This window comes from Calypte anna, chromosome 4A (assembly GCF_003957555.1).
Source record: "Calypte anna isolate BGI_N300 chromosome 4A, bCalAnn1_v1.p, whole genome shotgun sequence".
NCBI classification, from domain to species: domain Eukaryota; kingdom Metazoa; phylum Chordata; class Aves; order Apodiformes; family Trochilidae; genus Calypte; species Calypte anna.
In genome coordinates this window covers 44,708,699-44,725,429 of record NC_044248.1, presented here as the reverse complement: position 1 = coordinate 44,725,429, position 16,731 = coordinate 44,708,699, and the positions used below count along the sequence as shown (strand labels likewise).

At 40.3% G+C, this 16,731-nt stretch overlaps 1 protein-coding gene across 1 annotated transcript in view; it reads left to right on the top strand.

Annotated features, from left to right (window-relative positions):
- Window positions 1-789: 789 nt before the first annotated feature.
- Window positions 790-16,731, top strand: part of TECRL (trans-2,3-enoyl-CoA reductase like) — a 45,292-nt gene continuing 29,350 nt past the window's right edge. Inside the window, exons 1-2 of the mRNA XM_030449948.1 lie at window positions 790-1,064; window positions 7,646-7,697. Coding sequence (XP_030305808.1) covers window positions 831-1,064; window positions 7,646-7,697 — 286 coding nt within the window. The 5' untranslated portion in view covers window positions 790-830. The remainder of the gene's footprint in view (window positions 1,065-7,645; window positions 7,698-16,731) is intronic.

Below are 16,731 nucleotides of genomic sequence, written 5' to 3'. Positions count from 1 at the left end.
AACCAAAGTTCAAAAAAAGCTTGGGGAAGCCCTTTTAGATAAATTGTTTTACCATTAAGGCTTATTTGTTTGCTGTGGACTTGTGAGAAAATTAGTTATTAGGAAAGAATAGGAAAATAATGAAATTATCCAAGCCTTGAATTAGTGCTCTTATGGTTTTAACTTGTTTTACTTCAGTTGAGTTTCTCTGGCAGAGCTGCAAGGAAATCTCAACCCCATTAAATGAGTCCACAGTACTAAATACAAGAAGGTTCAAGATCCTCTGTATATTTGCAAGCAACCCCTATGTTGTCCTGATGGACTCATGGCATTTCATTAGTAAATATTTCTGAAATAGATGACATTTGACATAATTTTGTAGCTGTATACTAAGGGTGCATACATAGATACATACACAGCTACCAGTACCTATGTATATATGTGGACACTATTAAACATCTTTCTCTGTAGATAATGGTGGAATTTGGTGCGTTCATTCCCGATTCCTTGGGGGCTCTGGAATGTCAGGATCTAACTTCTAATAGGTAATCTCTAGACGTGTTGTTCCTGGTTTAAATACTTTAAATTATTTCTAGAGGTTTAAATTAAAAAGCCCCACAAACAAAGCAGCAGCAATACAGCACGTTACAAGAGCAGGTTAAATATAGACATGGATCACAGAGCCATTGTTTTCACTCCTGCTAAATAAGACAATACTCTTTAAAAGGAACACCACTTGACCTTTTGAGTCTCACTAGTTTGTGACTGCATTTAACTAATGGGGGGAGGAAACATTTTGCCCCCGGAACTGTCTCCTATTGGTATGACAATCACAAGTGCTGGGTCACACCATGCAGGGGAGGCAGAAACCCAGCACTCCAGAACACCAGGAGGATCTTGCAGCTCGTGAAGGAGCTCTGCCCATGTCCCAAAATGACAAACCCTCTATTTTCAGTTTCTCTAAGCTTGCGGTCTCTACTGGCCACGTCAAACCACCACCAGTGCTCAAACATTCAAAAATCACTTACTTTGAAGTAGAAATTCTTGATGTACAAAGCAAGAAGCAGATCTGCATTGTGGACAAGGTAAGTGAATTACTTTTCCAGCATGCTGGGGGTGTACTTGGTTCACATAGTGCCAGTTCAGGGATTCTGTTTTCATTCTGTAATAGAAGTACATTTTTTTTTAGAAGAAAAATTTCTCTAGAAAAGGTAAAAAAACTTTTTATCTAGAAAAAGCAGAATTTTTTTCCTCTAGGAGATACTATGAACTTCTCATTAGTCACAGCCCTTGGCTGTTAATCTCCCAGCTTTATCCAAATAATCCAATGCTCATTTCTTTTAGACGTCCTGGCTGCTTTGTAAAGTCAAGATATGTGATTAGGCTGTGTCATGACACTGAGATTACAGATTTTGTTTCAGAGCATGATACTTAAATGTCTACTTCAGAGTGGATATTGAGTTTTAATACATTTGTAAAGTTTAGCATCACTGCAATTCTGTGGTTCCTTCTTGGTATCTAAATGTATTCATCTACACCCTCCTAAGATCAAGTAGGAACCTGGTAATTAAAAAAAAATTTTGTATTTTTAAACACAGAGTCCGAGCTAAAGGAAGTGGCTTTTCCGTTATAACAATGTGCATCAAAAAATCATAAACTATATATAGTCCAGTTGTATAAGTAGGATGAGAGGACTGGGTAGAAAGAAAGTTGACAAGATATTAAACAGCAGAAAAAAATTTTCATAAACATTTGCATCACAGTTTTTGTGATTGGTTGTCTATCAGTAGAAGAGCTGGTTGCTTGTGTGACATAAAAATGGGAACCCTAATCTATTTAGACTACAGAATTGTTCAGTAGCATAGTGGAGTTTTAAGGCTTACTGTTTTGCTAGAAGAAAAAAAAAAATTCCCTTACCCTCACTGGCAACAGCTGGAACCAGCACATAAGTTTGCTTCAAATGAATAAATAATTAAGCCTTTGAAATACGCAGGGCGTCATACTACCAGATTTCTAATGTTCTTGATTGTTTAAAGGGTGTTTTTGCAATTTGTATGTCTAGTTAAAGGTAAATATCTCATTTGTGGGTTTTTTTCTTAATGAAGAAAAATATTGAGGTTTTCTTTAATTGAGCCAAAGAGGAAACATTTAAAAAATTGTCAAAAAAAAAAAAAAAAGTATTGAGTATTAATACCAGCTTGAATGATAGCATTTGCATTATTTAATTTACTCAGTGATATTTACACAGTTAGTAAAAACGTTTTATCTAAATAACATACTGAATCATGTTTTGATTTAAGAAAAAGGACTGAGTCTGTTTCTTATCATAGGCTTTCCTATGGTGTCATTAAAAGAAACATATTAACAGAAACCAAATTAGGTGAAGAGCCATATTTCAGGAATCCTGTGATGCACAGAAGAACTGCCATCTGCTGATACACTAGCACACCTACATTTTAAGCATTATTCTGAATTTTGATGAGCCTGGAGATTTTCCTCACCTTCTCCAAGCCATGGACATGGGCAATGAAACTGGCGAAAGGCCTAGAGCACAAGTCTTCTGAGGACCATCTGTGGGGACTGGGGTTGTTCAGTCTGGGGAAAAGAAGGCTGAGGGGGGACCTTATTGCTCTCTACAACTACCTGAGAGGAGGTTGTAGCAAGGTGGGGGTCAGTCTCTTCTCCCAAGTAACACAGGACAGGATGAGAGGATTTGAGGAAATGGCCTCAAGTGGCACCAAGGGAGGTTTAGATTGGGTATTTTAGGAGAAATGGAAAAACCTGAAAGAATCTGCTGAGGAATCCATGTCCAAGTGACATAGCTATTTATTTTGCCCAGTACCAAGGGACTGGTGCACGTATAGTGCAAAGCCAAGATTTCCAAGACTGCCTAAAGAATTTGGATTTTGAATGCAAATTCACCTGTCTAAATCCCTTAATCTGCCATTATAATCCCCTCCTAAGGCAACCCTGAAAGTACAGGCATTGAGTTCCTTACTTCCATCAACACTTGTTAGTATTGGTGAACTCAATTTCAGCTGGTTATTAGAGCAAACAAGAGACAATTTTACTGGATTATGCATAATCACCTGCTTAATTAAATGTAACATTGATACGGACCCAACATGACACTTCTAATGCCTGTTTTCTGTTTGTAAGATAATTATGATTAGCTTCATTTCTTGTGGTTGCATGTAATTACTACTTGTCAGGATTTATAATAGGAGTGAATAAGAACCATAGATTTTGAAATGTATGTATTTATGCTCTTTCTGCAGACTGTTAGTAGCTGAGACTGTTATGATTTAGCAAATATGTTAGTAAATATTCTTGGATTAATAAACCTAAAGGGAAAAACTATACTATAATGGCAGAGAGAAGACCCCTTTTCCTTCTCCACCAAACAGAAGCTCAGGAATAGTGATTAGGTAAATAATGCTATGTGGTTAAATGCCAGTCACTGCTTCCAGAGGGCTGATTTCTGTGAGTCTCTTGCATATGCATATGAATCCTATTCAGATTAGTGGGAGCTCTCCAAAGTCTGCAAAGTGATGATCCATCTAACTCGTTCCAGTATTTAGAAAGATAAGATGTCTTATGCTCAATGCAGAGTCAGGGATTTAGAAGAGTTGTGTTAGCAATCAGTTGATACCAATAGGCTCTGGATTCAACAAAAGTAACTGTGAATTAATTCTCCATCTGTAAAATGAAAATAAAATTCCTCTTGTCTTTCTAACCCATCTGATACCTTGGGAAAGGATCTGTTACTTATATCAAGTGAACCTAGTGGTCTTGATTGTCTTTAAGACTGGTTTAAAGGAACGGAATAAAGACATATTTGACTGTGTTTTTAAAGCCTGTAAGATACATTCACACCCTACTGCAAGCTTTTGCACAGTCAGGAAAGTCAGAAAAAAAATACTGAAAGAAACTAGTAGAAGAGGAAAGTTTACTTTGCCCCATGATCATCCCCCTCAGGAGCTGGGTCTTGAGGAAAAGTATGTAATCTTGGAAAACTTCAAGTAAACTCACAAGAATCAGCACCACTGGCAATTCATTTTTACATGTGTACTTTGAACATAGAATTTTTTATAGGAATATTATTTTTTTATTATTATTTAATATTGTTAACCAGCTTTGGGGACTTCCCCTGCTATGGATATGACATTGTGAGAGCACTTTGGTGCTCTAAGACTTTTCCAGTGAGTTACTTAAAAGAATGTAAAAGGGAAATAACAGTAGTGTGAGATTTTTTTTCTCAGATTTGCTCTTGGTATAGGAGCTAATTTTGAGCTGATATGTCATGGAGGAGGCCTCAGATTTTGGGGATGGGGATATGAGGGAGGAGACTCAAACTTGCCTCAAAAATTTTTTTTTCCAGTTCTAAAAAAATGTCCTCAGACTACTGCTTCTGGCAGGACAGAAGGCATCAGCAGTTTATAGACTAAAGAGGGCTACTTGGCAGGTGGAAAAAGGCTTCAGAAAGGAGTGAGAAGGAAAAACTGAACTTAGGCTACAACTCTTTCCCCTTTCCTGCTGTCCTTAAATGCTCAGAGTAGGTAAGCTGTGACTGTACTCATGTGGCAAAGGTACCCACTGCAATGGCAGCAGGGGGACAAGAGGCACTGCAGCTCCAAGATGTACAAGTGGCCTCCTGCCCTGTGCCCTGGCTGTGAGAGGCCAAGAGCCCGGGCACACAGGTCAGGCTGAAGGACAGAGCCTGGGGCTTTTTCCTGCCACTCCCCAGGGAAGGCAGGCCAGGCCACTGACCTCGGCTGTACCCAGAGCATCATCTTGTCTGACCTGAGATCCCTCCAGAGCCCAGGAGAGGAGTCCTCAGGACAGAAAGGTGTTTACCCAAGCAGACAGAGGCCGTGCAAGAACTGGTGGCTGAAAGCCACTATTAGGCCAATTTACCTGATAAATTTGGCCCATACAAGGGGTGATAAGGAACAGCTAGGCATCTTGTGGGTCAGTGTTCAGGCTCTTGAACATGCAAATACTGCTTTTTTTTTCAGATGATCTGTACTTCAAACGTGAGTTGTACAGTTTTCTTGCATAAGGAGTGAAAGAAGTATTGAAAGCAAAGAATAAATCTCTTTTTTTGGGCAGTGTAAAATGACGGGTGAGCCTAGATTATCAAACATCAGTTTTTTCCTAACAATTTATTAATTTCCATGGGTGGAATTCCTGCCTGTTTGCAAAGAAGAGAGGACAAGTAATTAGTGCTTTCTTGTTAGAAATATTTTTAGTGAGAGTCCCAAAATATCTATGGATTTTGATTCCTATATTAATTCCAAAAAAGCAATAGAATGCATCAAAACATGTGGAATTCAACAAGACTTTAAAAGGAAAGAAAATTATTTCACATTTTTCATCATCAGTCACAACTTCAGAAAAATACATAGCTGCTAAAAGTTGTTTTGTTTGTACATTATTCCAAAAGCCTGATGTAGGTTAAAGTTACTGATATGCAGTGATTTGATTTATAAATGCTGTTAAGGCAACTTATAACTGTTTATGTTATAGCACTCATCATACAATATTATTTTCTTCAAATTATCTTGTAGTAAAACATCTTTTCCCACAAATATAGTGCAATGTAATTAATTTTGCATGAGTTGCTTTTAAAGCAGAAAGTATTACACAATACAGTTTTTATAGAATAAATCATGTCTGGGGAAAGCAGCAGAGAAAGCTTTCTCCCATCAAAAGCCTCAGTAGGGGTCTATGATTTTCTGAGTTAAGCTATGAGCAGAGGTGCAAACTCAGGTTTTGGATACTACACAGTGGCCCTCCTTTCCAGAAAACTTCATAAGGCCTAGAGAAGAGAGCTTGCTTCCTAAGCTGTGCAGGAATCATAAAACTGCTTTTGATGGAAAAGACATCTAAGAGAAACGAGTCCAACTGTTAACCTAGGACTGCCAAGTCCACCACTCAACTGTGTCCCTAAGCATCAACTTTACATGTCTTTTAAACACCTCCAGGGATGGTGACTGGGCCACTCCTCTTGGCAGCCTGTTCCAGTGCCCTACAACCCTTTTGGTGAGGAAATTTTCCCTAATATCTAATCTAAACCTCCCCTGGTGTCACTTCAGGCCATTTCCTCTCGTGCTATCTGACCTTGCTGAGACTCAGCCTGGCCTTGCTGCAGCCTCCTCTCAAGCAGCTGTAGAGAGCAATGAGGTTTCCCCTCGGCCTCTTTTCCTCCAGGCTAAACAACCCCAGTTCCCTCAAATGCTTCTCATAAGACTTGTTCTAGACCCATCACCAGCTCCATTGCCCTTCTCTGGACTCCCTCCAGTACCTCAATGTCTTTCTTGTAGGGAAGGGTTCAGAACTGAATGCAGTTCTGAACTGAACACTCGAGGTGTGGCCTCGCCACTGCTGGTGGCCCTTCCTGGCCACCCAAGCACCCTGCTGGCTCACATTCAGCTGGCTGTCAACCAGCACCACCAGGTCCTTTTCTTCTGTGCAGCTTCCCAGCTGCTCTTCCCCAGGCATGGGGTTGTTGTGACCCAAGTGGAGGAGCTGGAAGAGAGAGACTGGGGATGGGAGATGCTGGTACCTTTAGGTCACTAAGCATTTGTAAAAGCATAATGTGAAGGATTACAGAAGCCAGACAGAAGACTACTACTTCACCTACTACTAATTTTCAAAGCTAAGAAGTGCCTTTAAGTGACAGGGTGGGGAGGAGAGAGTGAAATACAATGAATTATTTTAAAAATTAAAGCTTGATTCAAAGTTCAGAGAAAAGGAGAGAATGAATTCCTGAGACAGTGGTGGTGCTTCAGCTCTTCATGAATGTAAGCCATTCTGGCCAGTAGGAGAAGCAGCTATGCTACCAGAAGAGTGAACATTGCCACAGGGGTATCTCTAAATCCCAGCCAGTGTGAAAATGTTCTCATTCCCAACAGGGGAAATTGTCCCAAATGACATTTTAACCAAGCTGCACATTTGCCTTATTGCATCAAAGATAATTCACAGCTTATTGCAAATCATGAATGTACTGGAATAATACAATGGAATATTTTCATCTGTTATGACACAATGAAATCAATATAAATAATAAATAGAGCCTTAAAGGCCTGCCATCTAACACCTGATGTGTGATACCTGAACTGCTTCAGTGTACATGAACAGCAGCACGAAGCAGCAGCCTCATTTCAGGCAGGAGGGACACAACCTGTCACCCTTGCTGCTGAACCCCTCAGGAAAACCCTTTCATGTCTTTAAGAGATGTCCCACAACGTAACTTTAAACAAGCCTCATGTTCTCCCTCTGGTTTGAGCGTGGGGCAGTTACTGCCTCAAACAGGGCCAGAAGCTTTCCCTCTTGACCCGTGGGACTTGACCCTTCCATTGGCAAAGCAGAGGTGGTCCAGGTAAAATGTAAACCAACTGTGGACAGTCCTTAGTAGCATACAAACATATGAGAGCAATGCTGCTGACTTGCTTCATTACTGCCTCAGGAGCTTGCAGACAAATCGAATTATCTCTTTGTTAGAAGAGGTGAGGAAGCCAAAGAAGCCTCAAATTGGTGCTGTGCACGAGGTGACTTTACTATCAAAAAGTATATAAGAAGGAAGATTCTTGATCCATTTTCTGATTTGCAGAGTGAAGAAGAGAGAGAAATTAATCTGCATGCATTTTGCTTTCATTTCCAGGTGTCTCCATCATCCACCCTTCTTGATGTGAAACTCAAATTTCAAAAAGCATGTAAGTACTATGGCTAGCAGGCTGGAGTCATGGTTAGAGGCCTCTCAGCTTGGAGAAATTTTCAAATTTATTTTTCATGAAAGCTGAGACTGCTTGACAGCTCCAGTGCTAAATAAAAGCAGTGTTTACACTGAAGTTCTACTGTAGCTATCAAAAATGTGAGAGGCTGGAAGGAGAAGGCTGCATAATTTATCACTGCCAGCCCATGAGGGGCAATACTTTTCTATTCTTTTTTTAACATTACCCAGTATCAATTCAAGGCCAGCACTGCACCTGCCCTTTCAGTGTTATAATAGATAAGCTTTGATAACATGAGGTTGCTTGAAGAAGGCCATAAGCAGCCCATGCAGACCAAACAACCACTATAGTGGGGAACTCAAGCACAGAGATTAAATTACTGAGTTGGCATTTTGCAGCCAATTTGACACTTCCCAACTGACTCAGCCACCTGCAGGTTCCTTAATGATCAGAGCAACATTCTTGCCCTTTCTTCTAGTACTACTTTTTTGTTTGTTTGTTTTTCATATCCATGAGAAGGGGAGAAAGTGGGGGAGAGGGTAACTTTTGTACAAAAGGCTGCAGATATGGACCTTGTACATGAGAAGAGATTCATGCAATCATGCTTGAAAACTCTCTCCTCTCCTCTCTCTTCTCCTCGCTCTTCTTTCTCTCTTCTCTTCCTCCCAGATGAAAGCATCTCTGTTGGATGCTTCCCTTCTGCCTGCTCCTAGACACTTGCCTCCTGCCCTTACTAGAGTGAGGTGGTTGGGAAGGTGGGAAGAAAGAGCAGTGAAAGTAGCTGAGCACCAAAATGGCATTTACCTTTATCCACTGAATTCATGGTCAGGGTTTTGAGGCCAAATATACCTGAAACCTACAGAATGTATTTGTGTCCCCTTTGCCTTCTGAAATGCTCAAGTACTGCTGCAGTGTGTTTATAGAAATCCTAATTGCCATCCTAGACTGAGAAATATTTTCTTCCACTCTTGCCTGTGGAAAGAAAGGTGCTACTTGTGATAAGGACTGGATGACACCCACATTTGAGATGTGCAGGTCTGTGCAAGGCCAATTTACTTGAACTGAATTTCTTAGAACTGCAAAGGTATTGAGCAGAAAAAGGGGCAATAGGAATTGAGGGTTGGAAGTGAAGGCTAGGGACACACTCAAATTAGGAATGAGGTATTCGGTTCCAAAAGGCAGTTTACTGTTGGAGTAAGTGTCTTAGATGATGGGCTTTCATTAGTTTTACAAAAAAGAATATTCAAATAAAGGCTATATTTCTTTTGAAAAAAAAAAAAAAAAAAAAAAGGTTTAGTAAGACACTAATATTCTGAGTTCAGAGACAGATAAGTAGAAGAAATATGCTTCTCCTCTGCCCTCAGAACTTTATAAAACACTAAAGCTGAAGGCTCCTCTGGTTGCATGAAGTCTCAGCTGATGAAGCAAAAGGCTGTTGACCTGACTGCTCTAAAACTACTTGTTTTGACTCCCTCTAAGGGCTTGTAAATGGCAGAAGACCTCAACTTCAAAATCCCTACAGCTGAATATGAAAAGACTGAGTGTTTTCATATTTCAGTAAGAGTATGTCCTCCCATCAGCTTGTGAAATGCAGGGCATTTCTGCTTGGACTTCATTAAATCAACTGAAACTTGATCTATACTGATGCAGCTTAAATAATGAAGATCACTGGAACGTGGGTTTATGCCAGTTTATCTGGAATTAAGTTTTTAATGGATTTGGGCTAAAATGGTGCAATTCTGTATATATAGTATGGTGCCTCTTTTCATATTTAGAGGTATCTTGCTCCTCAAATACTGCTAGTGATGTAAGTGGAGCTGAGTACAAAGGAAGACAGCAAGCAACACAACAAAGGATGATACAAAATGTGAGCTGAAACTCTTGACAGTACTGTTTCCCAGCACAGGGAAGGGCTGGCCTCTGCATTCAATGCTTTTTCAGCTCTCCGGTTTTTATATTAATTCCTCCTATTCTCAGGAGTACACTGTATCAGTGGCCTGTGTTCTTTCTTCCCATTCCAGCTCATTGCTTTGATCTCTCTTTTCCAGTTCAGCCTGGATGTTGTCTCATGAGGTTCCCCCCTCCTGCTTTCCCACTAACAAAGAACAAGCCTTCCCCTTTTTCTCTTCATACAGCTTGGAGGATGACAGCTAATGGAATACAGTTCTTTTTAGGCAAGAGCTGAGAAGGGGCTGAAGCTGATCTGTGGATGCCTTTGGTTTCCATGCTATTTTTTGAATGCTCATGCATTCATTTCTGTCATTTTCATGTGTGCCAGATTCACACGTTCCCCTATAATCTCTTGCTAAAACACACTCCCATGCACACCCCCATAAAGTCTACGTCTTCGTGCACTCTCCTTTGATCACCCATGCAATTAAGTTTTCTCCTGAGCTGGTATCTTGTCAGCCCTTTAGTGAGAGGAACCCCTGTGCAGCAATTTCACAAGTATTGTCTCTGTCACTGATTGGTTTTCACTGCCTGATTCAAGATGAGGAAAAAAGACTGAATTGTGAATTTCAGGACAGGAGCCTGTTAATCATTAAAATAAAATAAAAGGGATGCAAGTGACACGCAGCATGTAGTTTGGTAGTTTCTAAGTCAGTGAAACACTAGTTTTGACCCATGGTTATATGAAAGGCAGAATATGGATTTAGAATTCCAAGAACAAATATTGAAATACAACTCAGACCTCACTTCAGAAAAACCACCTCTGCTGAAACTACTCAGGGAAACATGAACCCCGTGCTTTCTGTGACACTCAGTTTAGAGGAGCAATCCAGTTCCATAACTGGAGATTTGGGATGGATGAACTCCTAGGGGACAATACCCACTGAAGACATACTCTCATTTCTATGGGAATTCCAAGGCTTTCTCCAGACTGAAGATGGCTGTTGTGAACCAGCCCCTTGTCTCTGCAGCCACTGTCCCTGGCAGCAGTTTCCCTGTTACAGCCTTCCAGCCATCAACTCTATAGGGGCTTTTTGTAACAGATGTTAGATCCAGGCTGTCATCCTTAATAGCAAACATCACGAATCTGTCTAATCCTTTGTAAACCTACTTACAGTTTTAACCTCAGCAAAGTCCTTTGGGAAGCAGTTTCACAACAGGTATATTGCAGACAAATGTCTACACTTCTACTGCTTGATATTTTCTGCCAAAAACTGAGTGGCAGCTCAGTGCCTGGGTGTTACTGGCCATCACTGTATTACCTATGTTATGGCCAAAGAAGCCTCAAATTGGTGCTGTGCACTAGGTGACTTTACTAACAAAAAGTGTATAAGAAGGAAGACTCTTGATCCATTTTCTGATTTGCTTATAATGAGTTAGGTACCTGGCATTTTCTTTATCTATAAAGATTACATTTTCAGTGGAGAAAGAACTACCTTTTAGGCTAAACTTTGCAAGCACTTGTCCTTGGCAATAACTCTTCACCTTTAATTTATTTTTATCTTTGCAAAATACATTGGACTGATAAGGGCGGAAACCTTACAGATAAAGTAAAAACTGTAATAATAATGCTAATTCAAATATATAAATTCAAAATAAAATACACCTAGTACAGGTAATATAGTGGAGTCAGTGATCAGTGCATATTTTCAAGGTTGCTGGATGAAAATTGCTGAAAAAGCTCTTGAAAGAAAAGGAAGGGAGAGGGGAGAATACTGTAGCAAACTCTTGGGTGCAATCTCCTGTGCAAGGACATAACACACTGGAGTTTTAAACTCAAAAAAGAGATCTTAGGGAGGTGAGAAATTGACCTTTAGGGTGAAGAAGAAGTCAGGGAGGGAAGGGAAGATGGAAGGAAGCCTGGCAATGGGTGGAAGGAAGAAAGGAAGTTGAAGAGAGAATTGAAAACATCATGTGCAGAGTACCTCTGCCTGCAGTGGAGAATGAGGTGCTCAAGGAATAAGTAACATCACAAGCTGCCAGCTGTCCCAGTAAAATACTAATTCCTAATACTTCAGCTCCAAAATTGCAGGACCCTCTATCTAAGCTAATAGATGTCACACAGGACATTTAAAATAAGCACTGTCAATGGAAGTAGAGCATTAAGATAGAAATTGTCAGTAGATGGCACTCAAGAATAAACAGCATAATTTCTGAACACTGAGATACCTGAGAAGGCAGCTGTGCCATCTTACAAATGCTCCTTACAGGTATTTCTATAGCAATCCTATGAGCTATGGTCCCTGGAAAACCACTGAGGTATTTGCTGTTGATTTCCTCTAGAGAGAGCACAAGGCAAAATCAGTGCAATTAATTCCTCACTTTGGGCAATAATCTCTCTTTTAGTCTCCTCCTGTAGAGCAGTGTGTTAGGGTGTGTTCATCTGCCCAGCCTTGCTTACTGCTCCCCTCTGCATGTTCCTCAGAAGCCATAGAAGAACAGGCAGCCCTATAGATGCCTTTACCCTCCCAGGCCACCCGAGTTTACCTCATCTGACTCCCTGCACAGAAACAAGATCAGAGGCTCCTGTGCAGGCCCTTCTAACATGCCATTTCACCAAGTCTGCCAAACACTCCCACTGACTTCCATGTGCCTGGTGAAGAGCAAGGAAAAGAATCTCTAATTGCTTAGAAATGACAAATCAAGCCTTATTAAAGGGTGTACTAAAACTAATCATTTAGCAGAGCAAGTTCTCTTTCTTTTCTCCTTTCCAAGTAATCTGCTAGTGGGTTTCATTCTCTGAATCTGCAACTTCCCTGTTTTTTATGACATCTGAGAGCTGGTAGCATGATTCCAAGAGCAAGGGGTCATGGAATAACTCTGTATTTTGCCAGACCTGTGCTAAATCACAAGAGCTGGATGCAGAGCTGTTGTGTGACTGCACCACATAATTCCTTTCTAGAGGCTGTCCATGATGTTATACTGCAAAGCTCAGAGGTGAGGAAGGATGCTGTGGGGATTAGTCATTAAGAGCAGAACCAGAGAGAATGGTGACTGCTAAGTCAGTGCCTCACCTACCTGCTCTGTATAATCAAGATAACTGATAACAGAGCCTTGCTGAGAACCTGCAGTTCCTTCTATTTCTCTAAGCTATTACAACTGGATTCTCAAGTTGAAGAAAGTTAATGAATTCTGCCACTTTTGATGCCTGGAGAGACTCATACGCCCGTTGAATACAGCTGATGGGGACACAGAGATGCTGAATTATGCTATTTATGGCTTTCCCAATCTGAGTTCATAATTTTGGCCTGTCAATCAACCAGGAGCCCTTCATATGTCTCCCAAACTGAAGAGACCCAAATAAGTAATATCTAGGGCATACAGCCTTCCAGAGGAATCTTCCCTCTGCCCTTCATTAGCAAATAGGGCTTTGGAAAAGCCAAAATTTTGGAAAGAGATCTGATCCTGCTTTGAGTCACCTTGAGCTGGATGCACTCCTGAGTCTGAAAGGCAGCTACAAAGTCTATGGCTTTTAAAATCTCAAACTTCTTCCCACCTCACTTTTATCCCAAGTGGTTCATGCTGGACCAAAGTGACAGCTGAACCCCATGTAGAAATGGGCTTTAAAGGGTCAGGGAAGATCCTGCTGGCTGACTTCAGAGCTCAGAGGCCCAACATTATGTCTTCAGTAGAGATTCACATTTGGCTGGCAGTCACATCCAACTATTGTTTTCAATTAATTTTCCCCTCTCTGTATTTGTAACAACACAACTAGAAATTAAGAATGAAGGCAAATCATTGGGGAGGGACAGTTACTGCAACAGTTACTGCAAATGGGCACTAACAAGTACAGTCATTTCATCTGGGTAAATTGCTCATTCATCTATGTTGATTTTGTTTCCTCCTAGATTAGGAGGAAACACAATGATTTTTTTTTCATCTTATATATTTTTACACTTCATTTTTCTTTTGTCTCAGTCATACAGCAGATAGCAATAGGAACCTGGTTTATGATGAATTTCAGGATCCCTCAAATGAGACAATTCTAAGCTCTTTTTATTTCTCCATGCCTGTCAATACAACTCTGCTTATTATGAACTCCTCCATTTTCTTGTTACTGCCACAGTGAGGCTTGTATATATTTAAATACTTTACTTTTTGTTTTGCAAAGCTAAGCACAAACCAAGCAACAGCTCCTGCCATAAAACTCAAACTATTCACTACCATCTTCCTCTCCATTCGCAATCAGAGATCTAATCTGTGAGTAAATTGCTTACTGCATCTGCAGTGCGTGCATGTCAGAACACAGACCTACATTCTTGCCTTGGCAGGCTGCTTTAGCCACGAGGCCAGCCAGTCTGTGAGGCTTAATTTCTGATCTGTGCAGGGAGACCTATCAAGAAGGTGACCTCCTCACAGCTTATTTGTGGCATATTTGGGCAAATTTCTCTAAAAAAAATAACAAGAGTCTGTCTGCTGGTATAGATTTTTAAAGCTCAAATTTACGACTTAGCTGTCACAATAATTGGAACAGACCTGCAAAAGCTGGGAATACTTTCACTGCTTTTGTAACAGACAGTCAGGGAATGAGAAAGGTGTCACTGACCTAAGAGAGCTGAAAGAAGACACCAAACTGAGTTAAACTCAAGATTGAAATCTTCAAAATTACTTAAAATTTACCTTATACTTAGACTCCAAAATATTTACCCTTTTCCCTTCCCTCCCCCATTTCCCTAACCCTTCACTCTGCATTGGATTTACAGAAAACAAATTCAGGCCAGTTTTCAAAAGGGACAGACAAGGCATGGAGTGCTAGAGCTGAAAACACTGTGGTGTAGCCCTCCTGAAGGTGCTGTGCACTTCACAGACACTGTTTTGCATCTTGAGCTGTGATCATAATAACCCTTCCATTTGAGCCTTGACTCTCGTGCCTCTTGTTGGTACTGCTAAAGCCCAGAACTTGCATTTGGACATTTCTATCTGGAGTGCTGATGTCTGACTCCTTTCTACCAAGTTAATTGGATGTAATGATAGGAGCAAGCATCAGATGAGACACTCACAGTTCACTTCTGCTGAGTGCTTGAAATTCATTATAAGTTATGGAGAAGAGGTATTAAGTCAGTCTGAAAAACATCTGGTCAGACATCCCTGGAGTTCTGCTTTCTGAAATGCAGTGATTCAGGAAACTGTGGCTGAGGTGGGGCTCACCCAGCTGGTTTAGAAGCAGTGCACTTAGTGACACAGCACCTTCAACAAAACTTGCAGGGTCCAATTTTTAAAGAAAGAATTATGGTCTTCTAAAGGTAACAATAAAAGCCAGCTGGGATTTTTTAAGCCCCCTAATTCACACTGAAATCAATGTAATTATGTTAAGACTTAGGTCTTTAAGACTTGATTCAAAATGAATGGGAGTCACACTACTTCCTCCCTTTTGAGCTTACTTCTCATCTATTAAAAAGAATAATTAACCTGCCTTTATGCCACCTTGGGGTCTTTTGAGTGTTTTGGCTGTGATCCTGTAAGAAACATTTGGGACAAAGAATGACTTAAATATATGCCTAATAACCTATTGAACCAGAGGGAATAAGGTGTCTAAAAGACAAAAGCCAGGCTGCCTGTTAAACGCTCAGAGAAATAAGATGACCTTCAGAAAAAAACCAGCAATATTTAAACTAGCAATGGGAAGAGTGAAGATCAACTTAAAACTTTAATATAAATTCACATTATTTCTCTTTTATTTGGCAGCTGCTGCATCTGATGTTATTGCACTTCATTAGCAGGATTACAGATATCATTTGAAATTAGTAACATAATAAAAGAAAAGGCAGCAAATCTATTGAGATGTGGCTTGAAGAAGAACTGGCCTCTCTGCTCTCTGGGATATTGTTCCCAGCTGAGACTTACAGGGCTCTAACAATGCATCACAAATTACATCCTATGTAAACAACCAGAGAATAAATGTGATATGCTATTTAAATGCCTCATTAAGAAAAGGAAATTTCATACCTAGAATCTTTGCTTTTCCTGCCTTTGCAGTAGATTTAAATGACAGGTCTAAATGAGAAACACCAAAATTTGTTTACTAGAATTGCCTATTATTAGTTACAATGTGTCTTGTTTTAGTGCCTATAGCTGAAATCAGAAAAGGACAGTGCAAGGCCCAATAGAAGTAATATGGGCCCAAGGAAAGTGTCTAGTCTCATGTAAAATGAAGAATTAAAGGCTACTGGACTCTTAATATAAGACATCAAAATAATTTTGTTTTCTAAAGAGCTCCTGCATCAATTTAAACTGGGATATTACCTTTTTTGTCTAAAGCACAGACAGACTTCAGAGCTGGTGTTCACAACCAAATACATGTGGTTTTATGTTCCCTCAGGGAACTCAAGGTACTGAAAGCACCAGTGGGTGTTCATGCTTGTGAAAACAATCTCAAATCCATTAACAAGACAGACGCCTGGAGACTACAGCAGAGTAAAGATCAGTTCAGGCCTTTAAACTTGCTCCTCACCTACACCAGGTTTTCCATAGAAGTCCCTGTGTTTTTGGACACCAGGTAGATGGTGTTAAAGGTTGTCTTAGTTTACACTGGTATTCCTGCTGGGCAGAACCTTTGCTGAAGGAATATTTCTGATCCTTAAAAAGAACTAACACTGTCCTTGAGGTTTTGGGGATCTCTCATAAATGTTTTGAAGTGAGTAGCTGTGTGAGTCCAAAGGGTTTTCTGCTACCTAGATGCTGTGGTGTGAGCCAAGCTTTGACTATGGCCAAGTACAGCAACAGTTCCTGTAAGGTTTAGACAAGACTGACAACATGAAGGTCCAGGCATTTGACTCCAGGGTAAACGTGGGTGCTTTGGGGTATGCTTAGCATACACTTGGGAAATCTTAACTTTTCCTTCACTTCTTTTGTGTTGCTGTTGTCATGACACATTTTGGATGTGGGCTTAAGGATGCAGCACGGACACTTAGCCAGTTTTCAATGCACGCTTACATTTTAACTTGATTTTGGGTAATATGGCTCATAGTCTTGATTTCCCATCAAAACAAATACAGGAGGCACTATGATTTCAAATAAATATTCCCAGCTCAGAAGGCTAACTTATGCCTAGCATCAAATGATGAGA